This window comes from Mixophyes fleayi, chromosome 5 (assembly GCF_038048845.1).
Source record: "Mixophyes fleayi isolate aMixFle1 chromosome 5, aMixFle1.hap1, whole genome shotgun sequence".
NCBI classification, from domain to species: domain Eukaryota; kingdom Metazoa; phylum Chordata; class Amphibia; order Anura; family Limnodynastidae; genus Mixophyes; species Mixophyes fleayi.
In genome coordinates, this window is record NC_134406.1 from 217,562,291 (window position 1) to 217,582,207 (window position 19,917).

Genomic DNA, 19,917 nt, shown 5'->3' on the forward strand with positions numbered 1-19,917 from the left:
ACAGTCGCTGTAAAGATAAGGGTGTTTTCTAATTATATCATTATTAATGTGTTTGTGTTTTTTTAGTAGTTATACTTGGTGTCAGTATCCCGAGCATCGGGATACCGATTACCACCGACCTGCAACCATCTGAGTACACGCCTAGCAGCAGTACAGTCTCCACCAGTCTCTTTTTTGTATTATCTTTGGAGACATTCAATAGTCTCCAATTTTGTTGTGTAGATTTTAAACAAAGAAATTATAGTAGAACTCAGTGGTCAAAGTGGAAATTTAGAAGTAACAGTATGGAAATTCAGAAGTGACAGTATGAAAAATGAAATGGGAATGTAAGTGAATGGAATGTGATAGTTTTACAATGAAGGCAGTAGGAGAAGTGACGGTATGTCATACCACTGTATATGCCCACAGTTCAACCACTGGTTGAACTGCAAAATATGTCAAACTCCAGCTAGCAAGGCAACACAAACTCCACCTAGTTTCCCACCATCTTTTCATCAGTTTAGATTGGCCTCTTTAATAACAATTTCCAGGAAATCCAAGACTGAGAAGGTTGCCAAGATGTACACTTGATGGTAAATGTATTAAGGTCCGATTTCTGCAAGTTTTGCCTTTAAACTCATTGCCGTTTTAAATTTTGGCTGCAAAGTCGCCAAATATCGGCGATTTGCAGAAATCGGACCTTAATATATTTACTCCCTGGTGTCCAGAATATATTCAATAGTATATTGAATGACTATCCCACAGACATGCATATGATATGTTTAGCTTATCAAATGTCTGCTATATACAATACCTTTCAAGGGTCCTGATTCTTGTGGGACAGTCCCAATTTTTTGGAGGTTTAAAGTGTCATGACCTACTGGAAAGTGAACATCGTCTCACAGTAAACAGGTATTACATGGGAGGTCAGGGGTGACCTAACCTTGTAAGGGGTGTGACCTAATTTTACAGAAATTCGGGATTGGTTGCTATGGTATCTTTTCCTGAGCACCAGTTTTCATAAGTTTTATAAAGCCCTACTTGCTGAATAAATTATATCTGGGCAATGCTTTGTTCATACATTATTATTTTTAAAAACAAGGAAATATTCTGCGCTTTTTAAAGATAATTTAATTACATGGGGCACAGCTCTATTGAATCTATGGCTGATATGTTAATTTAAATTGACCAAGTAAACAATATGGCAGTGACCACTCATGCTATATATGAAAATATGCAGATAGTTTCAGTTCTCTGAACAAATTGATTTTGTACACTTGTTTTCTGCAAATATGAAAAATAATAAAGTGCAAACACTACTTATAAATGGGTTGTGTATATTTCTTATGAATTTAGATTGAGCCATAGACCTTAGTAGCTAGCAGGTCAAATTGCTTCTGACATTGCTTGCTATTTGCACTTAAATTTTTTACATGGATTTAAAATAAATCTGGAGTTCATTTACTATCATTACATTTAGGTGCAACATTTGCACTGAACCATAGCAATCAATCAGCAATTAACTTTTATTATTATTATTATTATCGTAGATTTGTAAGGCGCCACAGTGCTCCGCAATGCCGTAAAGTAGGGAAAATAATACATAGACATACAAAAAACATACATAAAACAGGGACATACAAGGTAGACAAGATAAATGCAGACATGAAAACAGGGTATGAAGGACCCTGCTCATTAGAGAGCTTACATTCTAATGGAAGAGGGCATAGCTGAAACAAGAGGAGTTAGCGTGGCTTAGGGTGGAGATTGGGATAGTTGTGAGGGTAGATTAGTGTGAATAGTGTTATCGAGGATAAGGTCACAAAAGAGATGTGTTTTCAAAGAGCTTCTAAAGATTTGAAGACTGTGGGAAAGTCTGATTGAGAGTGGTAGGGAATTCCATAAGTGGGGAGTAGCATGGGAGAAGTCTTGAAGACGGGAGTGAGAGGTGGTTATCAGAGACGAGACAAGGCGAAGGTCAGAGGTAGATCTAAGAGGGCGGGAGGGAGAGTATTTTGATATGAGATTTGAGATGTATGCAGGGGTAGTGTTGTTGAGGGCTTTATTTGAATTTGAGTCTGGAGGACACAGGGAGCTAGTTTAGAGATTTGCAAAGTGGTGCAGCAGATGTGGAGCGGTGAGAGAGGAAGATCAGTCTTGTAGCAATATTTAGGATGGATTGAAGTGTGTATATATGGGTGTCAGGAATGCCAGATAGCAGGAGGTTGCAATAGTCAAGATGGGAGATGATGAGAGACTGGATAAGAGTTTTGGTAGAAAGTTGAGAAGAAAAAGGCGTATCCTGACAATGTTTTTTAGGTGGAGTCGACAGGACTGGGAGAGAGTCTGGATGTCAGGAATAAAGCAGAGGGTTGAGACAAGTGTGACACCAAGGCAGCAGGCTTGGGAGACTGAGGAAATTATGGTGTTATTGACAGTGAGGAAGATCTGAGGGCAGGTGGTGAATCTAGCAGGAGGGAAGATAATAAGCTCAGTTTTGGACATGTTGAGCTTTAGGTAGCGTTGGGACATCCATATGGAGATAGCAGAAAGACAGTTGGTTACACAAGATAGTACAAAAGGAGAGAGGTCAGGGGAAGAGATGCAGATTTGGGTTTCATCAGCGTAGAGGTGGTATTGCAAGCTGAATGAGCCAATTAGTGCCCCAAGAGAAGAGGTGTACAATGAAAAAAATAAAGGACCAATAACAGAGCTTTGTGGGACCCCAACAGATAGTAGGAGTGGAGGGGAGGATGTGCCAAAGGTAGAAAGACTAAAGGAGTGGTTTGATAGGTAGGAAGTGAACCAGGAAAGAACTGTGTCACGAAGGCCAATGGAGTGAAGGGTGTGTAGGAGAAGAGGGTAATCAGCAGTATCAAAAGCAGCAGAGAGGTCCAGGAGAATGAGTATGGATAAATTACTCTTAGGTTTTGCAATAAGTAAATCATTGGTCATTTTTGTGAGAGAAGTTTCAGTGGAATGTTGGGGGCGGAAGCCTGATTACAGAGACTCGAGAATGGAATTGTCATGGGCACTAGGAGTCTTTGCCCAGGATATCACCAGATGATGGACTTACTTACCAGAGTAATATAGCTGGTATTATGGTTCTCTGGTAGCAGGGTGACAACGAAACAGGAGAAACAGCAGATGGTGAGAGAATGCTCAAGGAAAGTCTATGACTAGCAGCAACTGGTAATGAGTAGATGAATGTACAGAAGGATCCAGATGGACAAGGAAACGTGAGGAGAGTCAGTGGTCTGCGTATAACAAGTTGTACCACTGCTATAGTGAGGAGGAATGTCCAGGAGTAGCGAGGAGGTAGTGAGAGTCAGCGGTCTGCGTATAGCAAGTTGTACCGCTGTCTATAATGAAGGAATGGAATCCAGGTGAAGGTAGGTAACGGGGAAGTCAGTGGTCTGCGTGTAGCAAGTTGTACCACTGCTATGTGAGAGGATACTTGAAACTGGTGTCACAGGGAACAGGAGTCAGTGGTCTGCATCAGCAAGTTGTACCACTGCTATATATATGTGAGGAGGGGCACGTGGATATGAATGTAAAGCAGAGTATACACGGGGCACACAGAACTTGATCCCACGATGATATCCACAATACAACAATAACTGACCAGCGCTGCTTGAAGTATACAAAGTCTCAATAGCAATCCAGGCAATAGAAAACAAAGTCAATGGTAACAATAGCTTCAGTGGATAGGAGGCTCCGGAGAGGAACACAACTCAGTCCAGATGGATATGCAATACAAAAGCAAAGTCAATGGAAAGTATGCATACCGCGGTTCAGGAGAGCAGGCTGTCAGAGCGACGTGCAGGGATACCTGAAGGCTGAAGGCCGGCAGGAGGAGAGACCACTGGAAGGTGGAAGCGGTAATCAGGTTGGTGCAGCGCACGGCAGGAAATCCAGAATCAAAGAAGCAATACTCAGGAAGCAGTAGTAAGTGAAACTGGAAACATGATGAACACGGGAGAGTTGAGGCGGTCTGGTATCCAGTAGTAGTGGTAACGGAGGCAGCGGAGAGCTGACACGATAAACACAGGAGAGCTGAGACAATCAGGAACTCTGTAGTAGTAACGGAGTCAGCGGATAGGAATCAGCTGAGTGCAGGCACGATGAACACAGGAGAGTTGAAGTGAGCAGGAACTCTGTAGTAGTAACGGAGGCAGCGGATAGGAATCAGCTGAGTGCAGGCACGATGAACATAGGAGAGTTAAAGTGAGCAGGAACTCTGTAGAAGTAACGGAGGCAGCGGATAGGAATCAGCTGAGTGCAGGCACGATGAACACAGGAGAGTTGAAGTGGTCTGGCAACCACAATAGCAGTAAACAGGAATCAGCAGAAGCTGAATACACGAGGAACACAGGAACACCTTCAGAGGCTCATGGGGAATGAGACTCCAAGATCAGGCAACCAGGTAATGATCACAGGTGGTTTAAATAGGGAGGGTTGCCTGATCATCCAATCAATTAAAAGCAACAGGTATTGAAGGCTTGATAAGGGCTGCACATGCGCAGAACCTCAGGATGGCGGACGGCCAAGGTTCCTGAACACACGGGAAATGGCACTCACAGTCCGGTGAGTGACAGGAATGAGAGGAGAGAAAGTGAAACAGGTGCTTGTACACTAATCGCTCAAGTAGTTTTGGAGGCAAAGGGGAGAAGAGAAATAGGGCGGTAGTTGGAGAGAGAGGCTGGCTCAAGAGATGGATTCTTTAGAATAGGTAAAATGGGTGCATGTTTAAAGGAGAATGGAAATGTGCCAATATAGAGAGACAGGTTGAAGAGGTGAGTTAGAGGTAGGCATGCAGTGGAGGAGTGGGAGTAGAGAAGTTGGGAGGGAATAGGGTCGAGTGGACACGATGTAGGGTGAGATGATAAAATAAGTGTAGTGACTGAATTAATGGTGGATAGGGGAGTATAGGTAAAGAGGTTAGAGTGAGTGGACTGAATGGAATTTGGCATGAGGAAATATCTTGTCCAATGGTGTAAATTTTGTCTTTCAAATAGGTGGCAAAATCATGGGCAGTGAGGGAGGAAGGAGGAGGAGGTGCAGGTAGGCAGAGAAGTGAGTTAAAGGTGGCAAAGAGGCGACGTGGGTTAGAAGACTGGGTGGATATTAGAGATTTGAAGAATGTTTGTTTGGCAATTGAAAGGGCAGTGCTGTAAGATGAAAGGATGAATTTATAGTGGAGGAAATCAGGATAGGAACGAGATTTCCTCCAGTGGCGCTCCACAGTGCAGGAGAATTTTTGGAGGTAGTGGGTCTGTTTGTTGTGCCATGGCTGGGGTTTGGATCGTCGGAGACTATATGTAGTAGCTGGAGCTGCATTGTCTAGTGCTGAAGTAAGTGTTTTGTTATAGAAAGAGGCAGCCTGATTAGGACAGGACAGTACAATGCACTCATTGGAGAAAATAGTTGTTTTAAAATGAGAAGTGGATTGGGTTAAGAGTGTTAGGTTTCATTGTGTACATGTGTATTTGGGTTCAGGGGAAAGGGCATGAGGTAAGGTGAGGCTGTAGGAAAGGAGCTTGTGGTCGGAGAGCGGGAATGCTACATTGGAGAAACTAGAGATGGAACAGTAACCAGAGAAGACAAGGTCAAGGAAGTGCCCATCAAGGTCAAGGGAGTGTCCTTGACAAGGTCAAGGGAGTGCCCATGGGTGTGAGATGAGGTCCACTGGGAGAGACCAAAGGAGGAGGTAAGTGAAAGAAGTTTAGTGGCAGAAGAGACAGTGGGATTATCAATGGGAATGTTAAAATCACCTAGTATGAGTGTAGGCAGGTCAAAAGATAGGAAATAAGTGAGCCAGGCTGCAAAGTTGTCAAGAAATTGGAAAACTGGACCTGGGGGGCGATAAATGACAGCAACACGAAGGTGGAGAGGATAAAATAGACGGATAGTGTGGACTTCAAAGGAAGAGAATGAGAGGGAGGGTTCAGAGAGTATGAATTGGAAGGTGCAGCTTGGAGAGAGTAGAAAGCCTACTCCACCTCCTTGTCTGTGTCCAGGTCTGGGAGTGTGGCTGAGGGAGAGTCCCCCATAGAAGAGAAATGCAGGGGATGTAGTGGCAGAGGAGGTGAGCCAAGTTTCTGTAATAGCTAGGAGGTTGAGGGATTTAGAAATGAATAGATCATGGATGGATGTAAGTTTGTTACAAACAGATCTGGCATTCCATAGTGCACAGGAGAAGGGAAGAGAGGGTAGAGGAGATATGTGGATAAGATTGGCGGGATTGGAAGTACGGGATGGATGGAAAGGTTTGGGGTGGAGTGAGGAGCATGAGCAGATAATCGGGATTGTACAGGGCCCTAGGGTTAGGCGAGATATAACCAGCAACTATGAGAAGGAGCAGGGTGAGTAAGAGGACATGTGAGGAGAATTTGTGAGTGTGAGGTTTATTTCTGTTTATGTAGGCTGGTGAGTGTGGTGGGTGCAGGAGACAAAACAGTTCATGTGAACATACCAGCGAGGAGGGAAGTGTCAGGTGCCATCCCTCTGCTCCTTCGGGACGGCTGCCTGTTACTGCCCCCGTCGCTTCTGATTGCCAGACATCCAGATGCGATACTTCCGGCCGGCCCGCCGGCCCTGGTGCTCATGCTCGTCCCGTTGCCAGGCAACGGAACGCTACTTGGATCTCCGTCGGCGGCCGATGACCTCACGCCGCTGGCATTTTCATTGGCTACCTGCCATATTTAAACCAGACTCTGTCACCATGCTGGTGCCACAGTATTGGGTCATTCCTGCTCCAGCTCCCCAGTGTGTTTCTTGGCTTGTCCTGACTGTCCCCCTGCTCCTCTGTTTTTCCTATTGACCCGGCTTGTCTGACCTCTCTATTTGGATTCTCCCTGTGCATTGATAACGTTTGGAAGTTCCGACCCGGCTTGCCTGACCATTTTACTGGATTTCTCCCCGTGTACCTCCATTACTAGCACATTACCGAATCGGCTCACCTGACTACTTTCTCTTGTACCTCACTATACGGCTCAGTAAGGGACACGTTAGACTCCGCACCTTCTACTTAAGCTGCATTAACGTTAGCAGGTACCCCTCATGTACAGTTGTGACAGTATACTTTGGCCATGACTACTGAGGGTACAGGTGAACCGTCTGCCCGTAATCTTCTCCTTCATCTAGCACAGCGAATAGAGCGCAGGAGGCGGATCAAGCCCGGCTCCTTCAGTGTGTTCAAGGGGTTGTTACTCATCTAGAGGCGTTACAAAGTTCTACCGCTACTACATCGTCTAGTGTGGCCACAGTCTCTGCTTCCTCTTCTTCCAGTCTGCGTATTCCGCCTCCGGAAAAGTTTGATGGAGACCCTAAAAGATGCAGAGGCTTTTTGAATTAGTGCGCTATTCAATTCAAATGCAATCCCGGGGCTTTCCCTTCAGAGCGGACAAGGGTATCCTTCATAATTTCCCTCTTAAGTGGACAAGCGCTTGCCTGGGCCTCTCCACTCTTTTTCCAGATGTTTTGTTCCGCGGCTAGCACTCTCGTTTCAGATTTCGGTAACACCCCCGGAGGAACCCATGTGATAAAGGATTTTTTTCCTCCTTTTTATGGGTTTTAATCTCCTTAATATTCTGGCAAATGTATGTATGACCATTTAATACCGTTATATATATGACTATTACCGTCAACCAACTCCTCGCAAAGGTATTTCTAAATTAACCCAAGAAACACCATTCTTATATTCCCTTAAATCGACAGACTTCAAGAATAACCACAGCAAGATATAACTTCATTTAAAGTGTGTTGTATTATATTATAGAACAATAAACAGCATAACAATATTTTACACAAAAAATAGATTTTGGTGCCATATATCATTAATTTCCTGTTCTATAAATATATAAGTAATTGTGTGTGTAAATGTATTGTGTGTGAATGTATGGTGTGCTGCTGCAGTGGGAGGAGGGGGAAGACCCATCTGACCTGGGGTCGGGAGATCAAATACACACTCCATTCATGTCACTAAAAATCCAACGCCCATTTTTAACACATATTTACAACCAGATCTAGCTGCTCTACTTTCCCTTTAAACCAACAAAACGTTATATTTAACAATCTGATCACTTCCTGAATAATCCATCACTTTCTATGCATATACACTAAACTGCATAAAGCAAACTATTTCCATTCAAAAACTCCATTACAACATTAAACCAACACAGAATCACACAGGACTATTTATAACACCAATGCTTCCATGACCAAAACTTAACCAACACAGAACCATGTATAACACAATCGCCTCCATTTATACCAACAATCTATCACAAACTACGTATAACATACCGTATTTCCCCAAGTATAAGACGCACCCATGTATAAGACGCACCTTAATTTTGGGGCCCAAAATGAAAAAAAAGCTTCCTGAGACGACTGGGGTCTCCCACTGCCGGCTGGACGTCCCGCGCCATCTGATGCTCTGAGCATACTGCCCTCCTGGCGGTTTTCAGATTCCCGGGTGCCCCCGCCTTCTGAGAGTCCCCCCTGGCCCTGGTGGCTCCTAGCTGAGTTCCTTACCTCTCGGAGCGCCTATCACGGCAATTGTGGCCTGTTTCCGGTGGAGACCAGGGGCTGGAGTTGGAACAGCCGGCGGACCCACTACTTCCGGTTACGCAGCGGGACTTCCGGTTCACCCGGATCGATCGGAGTCAGCACCTCATCACTGGAGCCTCTAGTGCAAGTTACCCCCACTGCTCCTCTTAATCGCTGGGTTAAAGCTCGCATAGGGATGGCTCCTGCCAGCGGGGACACGCTGTTCCATACAGCCAGCGGGGACTCCCCTCTCCTCTCTCACATCCAGGTGCCGAGTTCTTCATTGAGGTAAGTAAGACTTGCAGTGTATAAGACGCACCTTTTTTTTAGACCCAAAATTTGGGGGAAAAAGGTGCGTCTTATACATGGGGAAATACGGTAAATGCTTTCATTTAAACCAACAATCTATCCCAACAAGGCATGCATTTATGTAACACTGTTCATACCAAACCAAAATCTTTCCAATTGCATTTACCATCTGTATTTAAACTTTCATATCACTTACAACAAATAATCATTCATTCTCATGTATTCAGACTCACTTACTCGCTCACTTTTCATTCCATTCAAACTTCATACTAGTCAGGGCCTATGTAGGCCATGACCTGCATGTCACTTCCCTGTATCACCGCTTGTCTGGTCAGTCCGGGCACCAAGCATCAAGAGAAAGCTTATTCCTGTGTGTAAAGTAAAAACCTTTCTTGTGGATGGAGACTACCTTTCACAGGAACCACACAGAATTCATATGTTAATTACTGACCAAATGCTCTAAACCTGATTATCTGGTATCATGTTCCCCAGTGGAGGAAGGATGGTGTGTTCCCAATCAGTGTGCTAATTCAATTGTGGCTGAATCTGTTATATGTTATAAAATGAAACATAAATAATAGATTATTTATGTACTCTTTATCACCATGCAAATTGGATATTCCCGTTTGTCACCTGAGGAACAGGAGAGACGATTCAAACAGCGGCTCTGTCTTTACTGTGTTGATCCTGGTCACCTTCTCAATGCATGTCCTAAGAGACCGGGAAACTCCTCCTTCTAGACAGTAGAAAGGAGGCCGCTTTAGGAGATTCTGCATCTGCTCCCTATTCCAAGGGGACTTCCAAACCTCTTATGGCAATCACTCTGGATACCCCCAAAGGATCTCATCCTACCACAGCTTTTGTGGATTCCGGCTCCTCCGGAAACTTCATCTCGGCGGCTCTCGCTTCTTGGCTCTAGATTCCTTTGCAATCATTGCTTCAGCCTCTCACTCTTACGGCAGTAGATGGTAGTCATGTCAGCAATGGTTCCATCTCCTACATTACTTCATGTCACAATACTCGTAAAGGGTACCTGCTAACATTGGTGAAGCTCAGGTAGAGGGTGCAGAGTCTAACGCTTCCCCTGGTCTTCTCCAGGAACACCCGCAAAGAGGTATGGGTTTCGCTGCTGGGGTGCGCAGGTCGCGGTCCCTTACGGAGCTGTATAGCGAGGTACAGAGGATAGTTAGGTAAGACGGTTCGGTAACGTGCTGGCAGCGGATGAAGCAAGGGGAAAATCAAGAAGAGTGGTCAAACTTGTCCAGTGAGGAGTGCAGGAGGTACAGTACACGAGGAGTATCCAATGGAATAGTCATACAGGTCGGGTCAGGAAACACAGAGGAGCAATAGCAGTCAGAATCAAATGGAGCTTACACAAAACACTGGAGCTAGGGGGACCTAATACTCTGGCATGGTACCAGAGTCTGACCTAAATACTGCTATGGGCCAATGAATGCCGGCGATCGAAGTGGCGCCCCGTTGCTAGGCAACCTGTATAGTGTAGCCGGAACAGAGGAGGAGGAAGGCGGCCGTCCCGACGGAGCAGAGGGACAGCGCCTGACACTTCACCTGTTTGGCTGATGGTAGGAGCTTTACATAGAGAGACGATCCAGTTTCTGGTGTTGCCCAAGTCTAGTAATCCACTTATATTAGGGTTACCGTGGTTTCGTATGCATTCCCCTCAATTTGACCTGGGTCGTGCCCAGGTCACTGCCTGGGGTCCCGAGTGTCTTCTTAGATGTTTGCCCTTGGTTTCTCCTCCAGCTGCTCGGGTCGTCTGTCACTCCATTTCCACTGATTCTATTCTTCCCTCTGCATACGCTTCTTTGTGAGATGCCTTTAGTAAGACTGAAGCTGAGATCCTTCCTCCTCATCATCCCTTGGATTGTCCTATAGAGTTAATTCCTGATAAACAAATTCCTAAAGGTCGGCTTTACCCACTCTCTCGGCCTGAGACTCAGGCTATGTCCCAGTACATCGCTGAAAACCTACTACATGGATTCATCAGAAAAACCTTCTCCCCGGCCAGGGCAGATTTTTCTTTGTCAAGAAGAAAGACGGTTCTTTACATCCCTGTATCGACTACCGTCCACTTAATTACATTATACTTAAGAACCGTATGTTTTGTTTATTTTGATTACCATAATAAAACTGGTTGAGGCCAGTTAAACCGAAACCCTGCATTCAAGTAACTTATTGTTGCTGTTTATTGCCATCTACCCTAGGATATGGTACCTGACCCTCTCACACGTCACAATATATATACATATATATATATATATATATATAATTTAAAGTGCTATATAACATAAATGAGTCTCTAGACTAGGCAGTATTTTGGGAGAAAAATGTGGTTCTAAAGTGGTTGTATTATTATTATTATTATTATTATTATTATTATTAATAATAATAATAATAATAATAATATTAATATTATTATTATTATCATTGTAGATTTGTAAGGTGCCACAGTTCTCCGCCATACAGTAGGGAAAACAGTACATACATAAAACAGGAACATAAACATACATAAACATACATAAAACAGGGACATACAAGATAGACAAAATAAATACAGACATGAAAACAAAGGGTATGAAGGACCCTGCTCATTAGAGAGCTTACATTCTAAGTGGAAGAGGGCACAGCTGAAACAAGAGGTGTAAATGTGCCTTAGAGTGGAGATTGGGACAGTTGTGAGGGTGCGTAAGTGTGAATAGTGTTATCGGGGATAAGGTCACCTCTAAAAAATAGATAGGTTTTCAAAGTGCGACTACAGATTTGAAGGCTGTGGTAAAGTCTGATTGAGCACTGTAGGGAATTTCATAAGTGCGGAGCAGCACGGAAGGAGTCTTGTAGGCGGGAGTGAGAGGTGGTTATCAGAGACCAGACAAGGTGAAGATCAGAGGTAGATCTAACAGGGTGGGAGGGTGAGTATTTTGATATGAAATTTGAAAATGTATCCTGGGGTATCAGCCTTGAGATCAGCCTTGCAGCAGCATTTAGGATGGATTGAAGTGTGGATATTGTTAGTATTAGGAGCGTTATCGCTCTGTCTCCTGCATTCTCATGGCAACCCTGTAGTCCCCGGTGGTCTAGGAGGAGAACAAAAGGTGGGGCAGGACATCAGCGTCCTTTACTTCCAGTCAGCCAGTGCACGGAGATAGTTGCAGCATTAGTTGCTGCATGCCTGCAATATAATATAAGTCCCATAACATCATAGGAAGATGACTGGAGGGTCCCTAACATATAAAAGGAGAGTCTTCTGCCCACAATAGTGATTTATGCACGGATGTTAAGCTAATTTTAAAGTTGAGGCTTAAAAGTCAAAATAGGCATTATCCTTATAATAATAAAAGTACCCAGAGTAATTCAATTGTTAAATGCACAATGATACAAATGTATCTCCATTCCTATATTTGTTCTCCAATCCATATACTCGATGTAAACAGAAGAAAATAAAACCAAAAAATCTCGTGCATTACCTTTTTCAAACTGATTTAATCACAATAAAAATAACACTAATCTTAAAAATATCAGCATATTGCGTAACATATGCAGTAAACCTGCACCAGAAGTCTGTGTCAATCTCAGCATATAAGAGACCCAGGACAAATGGCTTAACCCATTACAGCAATGGTCCTCTCAGAGCTGTTCAATCTCTCAGAACCTCTGGATATCAGGATGCAACCATAGCCAACGCGTTTCCACCCATACGAGGGTCTTTTTCAAAGCTGTAATCTAGTCTATTAGTCTAATACACAGCAATCCCATATACTACCGCCCCTTTAACTCCATATGTGTATCCAGTATTCACATTTCAAACCTCAAACCCAAAACGAGGCTTGGTTAGAAAAATCTTTATTCAATGAATGCATTGTCTCCTTGTTATTCCAAATCGTAGGTGATTTTGATGTACCCACTGTCTGCATCCACAGTCGATACCATAACAAGGCTTGATCCAAAACAACTTTATTTAGATTGATACAACTTCACAATGTTCTTTTTAAGGAACAGATTCCACTTATGGAACTAATAGATGCCATTCATCCTCTTTCATAAGCATGTTTGTTGTTGTAAAGGGTGGGATCACCTCAAAATAAAAATATGTTTTAAAAAACACAATATTGATAAATAAATTGCCCAATATGACAAGGTTAAAAAATAATAAAAAGATGTAATATCTTTGACTTATTAAAATAAATGTACCACACATCAATAAGAGTAAAAATGAATGAATGGCTTGTAGAAAAAAATTGCAAATAAAAAGTTATACAGAAAAACACAAAAAACAATAAATGTCTTCTCATAAGAACCATTTGATCTCAAAATCTGTGTTTAAACCTTCTGGCATCAATGCTTTCAAATTAGAAATCCATTTCATCTCTGCTTTTGCCAGACTACTGGCTAGATCTGTATTATTCCAGGACACTTCAACAGTTTGTATCTATAAATGGTGTATCTTAAAATGGTGAGACATATAATGTGTTTTTAATCCCTTTTTATGTTGTAAACATACTCCCTTAGCCTGATTTTTAAAGGACGCATCGTTCTTCCTACATATATCTTCCCACATGTACACTGTATCACATAAATCACATTTCTTGTATTGCAAGTCACAAACTGATCAATAGAAAGCTTGAAACCATTAATTTCCAATTCGGTAGTTTTCATTATTGTAGACCTGGATAACTTACAGGCCATGCACATACCACACCTGTGGAATCCTACCGTTCTAATCGATCTCCTTACTTCATCAGGTAAGTTACTCCTCACTACTCTGTCCTTTATACTTGGGGCCTTCCTATAGATAAATACAGGTATTTTGGGGATAATTTTACCCAAGCTTATTGGGATGTTTACTCTCTATTTATTCTTTTGGGATAAGAAGAGCCTCCCTATCCATTAATACAACTGCCTTCTCAGCATTATCCATCTTTTCATTGCTGTAACCTTTCTCTATGAAAGACGCCTTCATCTCCTGAATCTGGGCTTTAAAAACTTCTTCCTCTGAGCAATTCCTCCTTACTCTCCTCATCTGTCCCAATGGAATATTCTCCAACCATGAATGGTGGTGATTACTATCTCGTTGGATGTAACTATTAATGTCTGAAGGTTTTCTATATGCATTGTATGTATGACCCCGTCTTTAAAGTAAACCATTAGGTCCAAAAAATTGACACTCAAACGGCTGGAGACAAAAGTCAATTGAATATTAATATTGTTGTTGTTTAAGTGCTCACAAAATTTGCACAAATCCCCTTCCGTACCCTTCCAAATCAAAAACACATTATCAATGGCCACCAGGTTCGCTCCAAAGTCATACCTCCTCCAAACACTCAACTACTCCCACCGAGCCATAAATATATTGACATAACTCGGGGCGAACCTGGTGCCCATGGCTGTACCGACATGTTGAGAGTAGAAGTGGCCTTGGAACGTAAAATAACTATGCGTGAGAATAAAGGATATCCCCTCTTTAAGGAAGTTCTGAAGTCCCTCCGAATATGTGGAGCTCTCTAAAGTCTTGGAAACTGCCTCTACCCCTGAACTATGTTCAATAATGGTGTAAAGGGACTTAACTTCCGCTGTCACCAATATTAAATCCGGATCCCATGTTACTTGGGTTAACTTCTCCAGAAAACTCTCAGTGTCCTGTAAATATGACCTGCTCAAACAAGTCAAAGGTTGAAGATAAAAATCTATGACCTCTGATAAATTCACCGTAGCGGATCCTGTCCCTGATACTATGGGTCTCCCAGGAGGTTTAGAACTGTCTTTATGCACCTTGAGTAAGGTGCACAAAACTGGAGTCCTTGGATTCAGGATGATGACAATTTTCAAAATATCATCATAAGAAAATGCCCTCCTTTACATATTTGGTGATGAGAATCCTCGACTCATTGATAGTGGATTCTGTTGGATCAGTTTTTAACTTTTTGTATGTGCCACCCGAATTTAATTGCCCTAAAATCTCCTGAACATAATAATCCATAATCACCACTGCTCCTCCTTTATCCTCAGGCTTGATTACTATCTGCCTATTCTTCTTAAGGCTTTCTAGGGCACGTCTCCTTTTAAATGTCAAATTAAAAGTTCCTATTCTCCCCTGACCTTTCTCACCCTTAATATTTTTAATCTCCTCTGCCACTATTTTACTAAGAGAATCAATGAAATTACCCTTGACGTGAGAGGGAAAAAAATGAGATTCTTTTTGAACTTTGGGTTTTTCTCTAGTTCCTGTGACCCCTTGTTTGGTGACTGGTTATCTTTCATATGGAATTTTTTTTTAATAGTATTCTTTCTTATAAATTTTTGAATGTCGACAAACATGTCAAAATGATTCATCTTATTCGTGGGGCAAATTTTAACCCCTTCTCCAAGACCGATGATTCATCTTTGGTCAACACAATTGAACTAAGATTAAAAACACTAGATGGAGGATCTTGCACTTTAGTGACATCTTCCCCCACATTCTTTCATTTTTGTCTTTTCTTTTTACCTCCCTTCTTTCCCCTCAACTTTTTATTCCTATTGCTAAGGGTTTCTGACTGGTCTTTTTTTTTATATAAAAAAGTATAGGATGGTCCTGCTTCCTCATTTCTCCACCCATCTAATACTTGAAATTTATTGGACAGGGGAATCTGATGATAATCCCTTTCATGATTAATCAAACTTTCTCTCCACTCCTTATTTTCTTGGAAAATTGCAGGTCTAAATGTTCTCCTCCTTTCCTGCTGGTATCCCCTATAGTTCCTATATCTGGGGAGCCTATTCCAAAATCTCCGGTTATCCGTTCTCATATCCTTCTCAAATAAAGGTAGGCTTCATTAGGCAAAAAATAAGTTACTTCAAAAATCTACATATAGCAATGTATAAAATTGTATACATGATGAATACATTGTGTAAAATGTAGTTTTCAGTGATTCATATAATAAAAAATATTGAATTGTCTTTAACAGAAAAAATACTCTTTAATGAGAAGACATTACAGGACATGCAGGCAATACCAGGAAGAATTTGGCAAAAATAAGGCTAAAAAAGATTCAAAACTGAACATTCAAGATTCTGCAAGTGGCAGGTTTGTGTATTATACTTTATTTGGCTTAGAATTTGGTTAAATGAATGTAGGCACATGATAAAATGTGCTATAATGCCAGCAACCAAAAATCCATATGTAATTTCATTTTAATATTTAAATGCTTGAAAAAAAAAGCACCGTATTTCCCTATGTATAAGACGCACCCATGTATAAGACGCACCTTAATTTTGTGGCCCAAAATTTACAATAAAGTTCCACATTCAGTTATAGGAAGGCAGCGCTACTGACAGCTCAGAGAGAGAAGAGACTAGAGCGAGGGCGCGGGAGGTGCCTGAAGGAACTTTGTTCTTTTAGATTAATACCGGAACTAGGAAACAAAAAAGGATCGTATTCACAGAGCGAGCTGATCGGTTCTGCGGTGACAAGTACCGGGGAGGGTGAACGCTTGTACTTGTCTTGGATGAATTGCAGGCAGCGGAGCGTCAAGCACCATGTAGGACCCCAGCTGTGTAAATCCTTTCGCTTCCTGTGTCTCTGCCTCATTATCTCGGTGAGGCGGCAGTGGTGGGTCGGCGACTCCTCTCTCTTATCCTCATACCTCAACAGGGGTCTTCTTCTTCTTCTTCATTCTGGACTCGGAGGTAAATAGCGCTGGCACTGTATAAGACGCACCCAGTTTTTAGACCCAACATTTTTGGGAAAAAGGAACGTCTTATACATGGGGAAATACGGTAATATCACAACAAATAAAGGCTGTTTACTGCCATATTTAGTTCCATTAGAATATCTGTGCAGCATTTATTGAAGATACAAAACTGGGCAGCAGTGACAGTTTAAGATTATAATGTGCACTAGGTGGTAATCAATTTCTTGGTTGCCATCCCTTATCTGCAGACGAATCTCAATACAATTTAATCTTAAAACATAATGCAATATAATGCAATATACTAAGAACTATTCTGTTTTTGTCCTTACTATAGTCTTAGGACACTGGACACTCTTCAGCTATTGCTAAGCCACATGATTCAGTGCTGTAATTTGTAGTTTCACAACAGATAGAGAGCCACAGGTTGCCAAAACATCAACCGTCCAAATCTAGATGATTGGGATCTTACTGACTCTGAGAGGGGTATTCAATTGTTAGCTAGATCGCTAAAATACTCGCGCTCTAAAAATATTACCGTAATTACTCGCTGGATTTCAGCTCGCAACTCCCTGAGCTGCGAGCTGAAATTCAGCGAGTAAATTACTGTATTAACGGTATTTACGCGCAATATTACCGTATTAACGGTAATATTTTTCGAGCGCAGGATTTTAGCGGATCTCGCTAACAATTGAATACCCCACCTGAGAGTCAAGTCAGTTTGACTTAGAACACAGGTCTCCTAATCTCCTAAACACCTGACCATGTCTAACAAACAAAGCTGCTCAATTTGGCAATGTGCATTGATTATGAACATGAACTTGTGACATAACAGCGTTGTTATCTCCTAATAGGCCACATGTCAGAATATCTGCCTGTACTAACTGGGTGAGGGGCTTCAGCCGTAACCCTTGGTCACAAAGTATAACATGATTACACCAACTATATTGGTGCTGCATGGGGCCCAAAGCTTTAGGCACCGAACGACCACCCCAAACACTTCTATTATGCCAGTGAATAATAGTGAAGAATAGGTCATGCAAGCATTAGCCGTATGTATTAGTACTCAATGAAAAAGTGGAATTACTCTATTTGTACACATTTCTCCTGCAGCAGTGCATATGATAATTAAGTAATGCGAATTAGAGATGAGCGATTGGGATTTGGAGAAATCAGACAAATCCAAGATTTGGGGTCCAAAGTGAAACGGAGTAGCGCTAAATTAAAATTGGATCTGAAAAAGAGGCTTAAACATACATTTGCAAATGTGTGCAACAAAGACTTTTGCATTTTTATCTACAGTAGAAATGGCAGATCTGTTGCTGGCTATAGCAGTGTGCTGGGGGAAAAAATGTTGTGTGTATGTTCCTTGCAGGATAACCCCACCCTTTCAGCACCTGTTATGGCCTATAAATTGATTTGAGCAGCTTCCACTTTTGTATTTGTCTGAGAGGCATGTTGGTGTCAGTAGCTGAGGGGGAGTGCTGACATTGGATTGCTATTTGGAGGCTTCTGGGGTACCTCTTTGGTAAGTTAGCTCTCAATTTAAAAACACATATGTATGGCCCAAATATAGGGACTCTCATTGTTTAGAGTAGGACCATCCTATATGCAAAAGCGCCTTGGCGTGGCAGGATGGCTTAAACATACATTTGCAAATGTGTGCAACAAAGACTTTTGCATTTTTATCTACAGTAGAAATGGCAGATCTGTTGCTGGCTATAGCAGTGTGCTGGGGGAAAAAATGTTGTGTGTATGTTCCTTGCAGGATAACCCCACCCTTTCAGCACCTGTTATGGCCTATAAATTGATTTGAGCAGCTTCCACTTTTGTATTTGGAAGTGTCAGATTGTGCAAGTTTTAGATTTATATCTTTTATATAGAGACCTCCCTTGTGTTCTCATCTGACATTGCAGAACAGACAGCGTGTATAAGGAGGGTGTTAGCTGCAGTGCTCTGCTCTGAAAATCACGTTTAAACTAGGGATGAGCGCACTCGGTTTTATGAAATCCGAGCCCACCCGAACGTTGCCGATCCGAGTCGGATCCGAGACAGATCCGGGTATTGGCGCCAAATTCAAATCTGAAACTGAGGCTCTGACTCATAATCCCGTTGTCGGATCTCGCGATACTCGGATCCTATAAATTCCCCGCTAGTCGCCGCCATCTTCACTCGGGCATTGATCAGGGTAGAGGGAGGGTGTGTTAGGTGGTCCTCTGTCCTGGTAGATCTCGTGCTGTGCTGTTTAGTTCTGTGCTGTGCTGTTTAGTTCTGTGCTGTGCTGTGCTGTGCTGTGCTGTGCTGTGCTGTGCTGTGTTCTGCAGTATTAGTCCAGTGGTGCTGTGTGCTGTGCTCTGTCCTTCTGAGGTCAGTGGTGCTGCTGGGTCCAGTGCTGTGTCCTGTTCAGTCCAGTGGTGCTGTGTCCTGTGCTCTGTGCTTCTAAGGGCATAGTTTTTTCCCCAATATTCCCCTGTGGTTAATAAAAATAAAAAAAAGTTATTTAAAAAAATACCAAAAACTAATTTAATTTTTTTTAATTACCACAAAATTTGCACAACCAATCCTGCAGTATAAGCCCATTGGTACTGCAATATTACCAAGTTCACACATTCAGCAGTAAAAGTCCAGTGGTACTGCAATATTACAAAGTTTACACATTCTGCAGTATCAGTCCAGTGGTGCTGTGTCCTGTGCTCTGTCCTGCTGAGTTCCGTAGTGCTGCTGGGTCCTGTGCCGTGTCCTGTTCAGTCCAGTGGTGCTGTGTCCTGTGCTCTGTGCTTCTAAGGGCATAGTTATTTCCCCATTATTCCCAAGTTTTTAAAAAATAAAAAAAAAGTAAAAAAAAAATTACAATTAAAAATTAAAAAAAAAATATATATAATTATAACCAAATTTGCAAAACCAATCCAGCAGTATAAGTCCATTGGTACTGCAATATTACAAAGTTCACACATTCTGCAGTATCAGTCCAGTGGTGCTGTGTCCTGTGCTCTGTCCTGCTGAGTTCCGTAGTGCTGCTGGGTCCTGTGCCGTGTCCTGTTCAGTCCAGTGGTGCTGTGTCCTGTGCTCTGTGCTTCTAAGGGCATAGTTATTTCCCCATTATTCCCAAGTTTTTAAAAAATAAAAAAAAAGTAAAAAAAAATAAAAAATTTAAAAAAAAAAAATATATAATAATTATTATAACCAAATTTGCAAAACCAATACAGCAGTATAAGTCCATTGGTACTGCAATATTACCAAGTTCACACATTCTGCAGTATCTTGTGCTACATATAATGGAGACCAAAAATTTGGAGGATAAAGTAGGGAAAGATCAAGACCCACTTCCTCCTAATGCTGAAGCTGCTGCCACTAGTCATGACATAGACGATGAAATGCCATCAACGTCGTC

The 19,917-nt window shown here is 42.2% G+C and overlaps 1 protein-coding gene across 2 annotated transcripts in view; it reads left to right on the forward strand.

The window, feature by feature from the left end:
* LOC142157819 (E3 ubiquitin-protein ligase RNF138-like) overlaps positions 1 to 19,917 on the forward strand; it is a 48,289-nt gene that overhangs the window by 11,912 nt on the left and 16,460 nt on the right. Inside the window, exons 4-5 of one of the 2 annotated variants that reach the window (XM_075211352.1) lie at positions 15,804 to 15,922; positions 16,148 to 16,524. In XM_075211352.1, coding sequence (XP_075067453.1) covers positions 15,804 to 15,922; positions 16,148 to 16,524 — 496 coding nt within the window. The remainder of the gene's footprint in view (positions 1 to 15,803; positions 15,923 to 16,147; positions 16,525 to 19,917) is intronic. The other variant, XM_075211354.1, reaches the window with a different exon arrangement.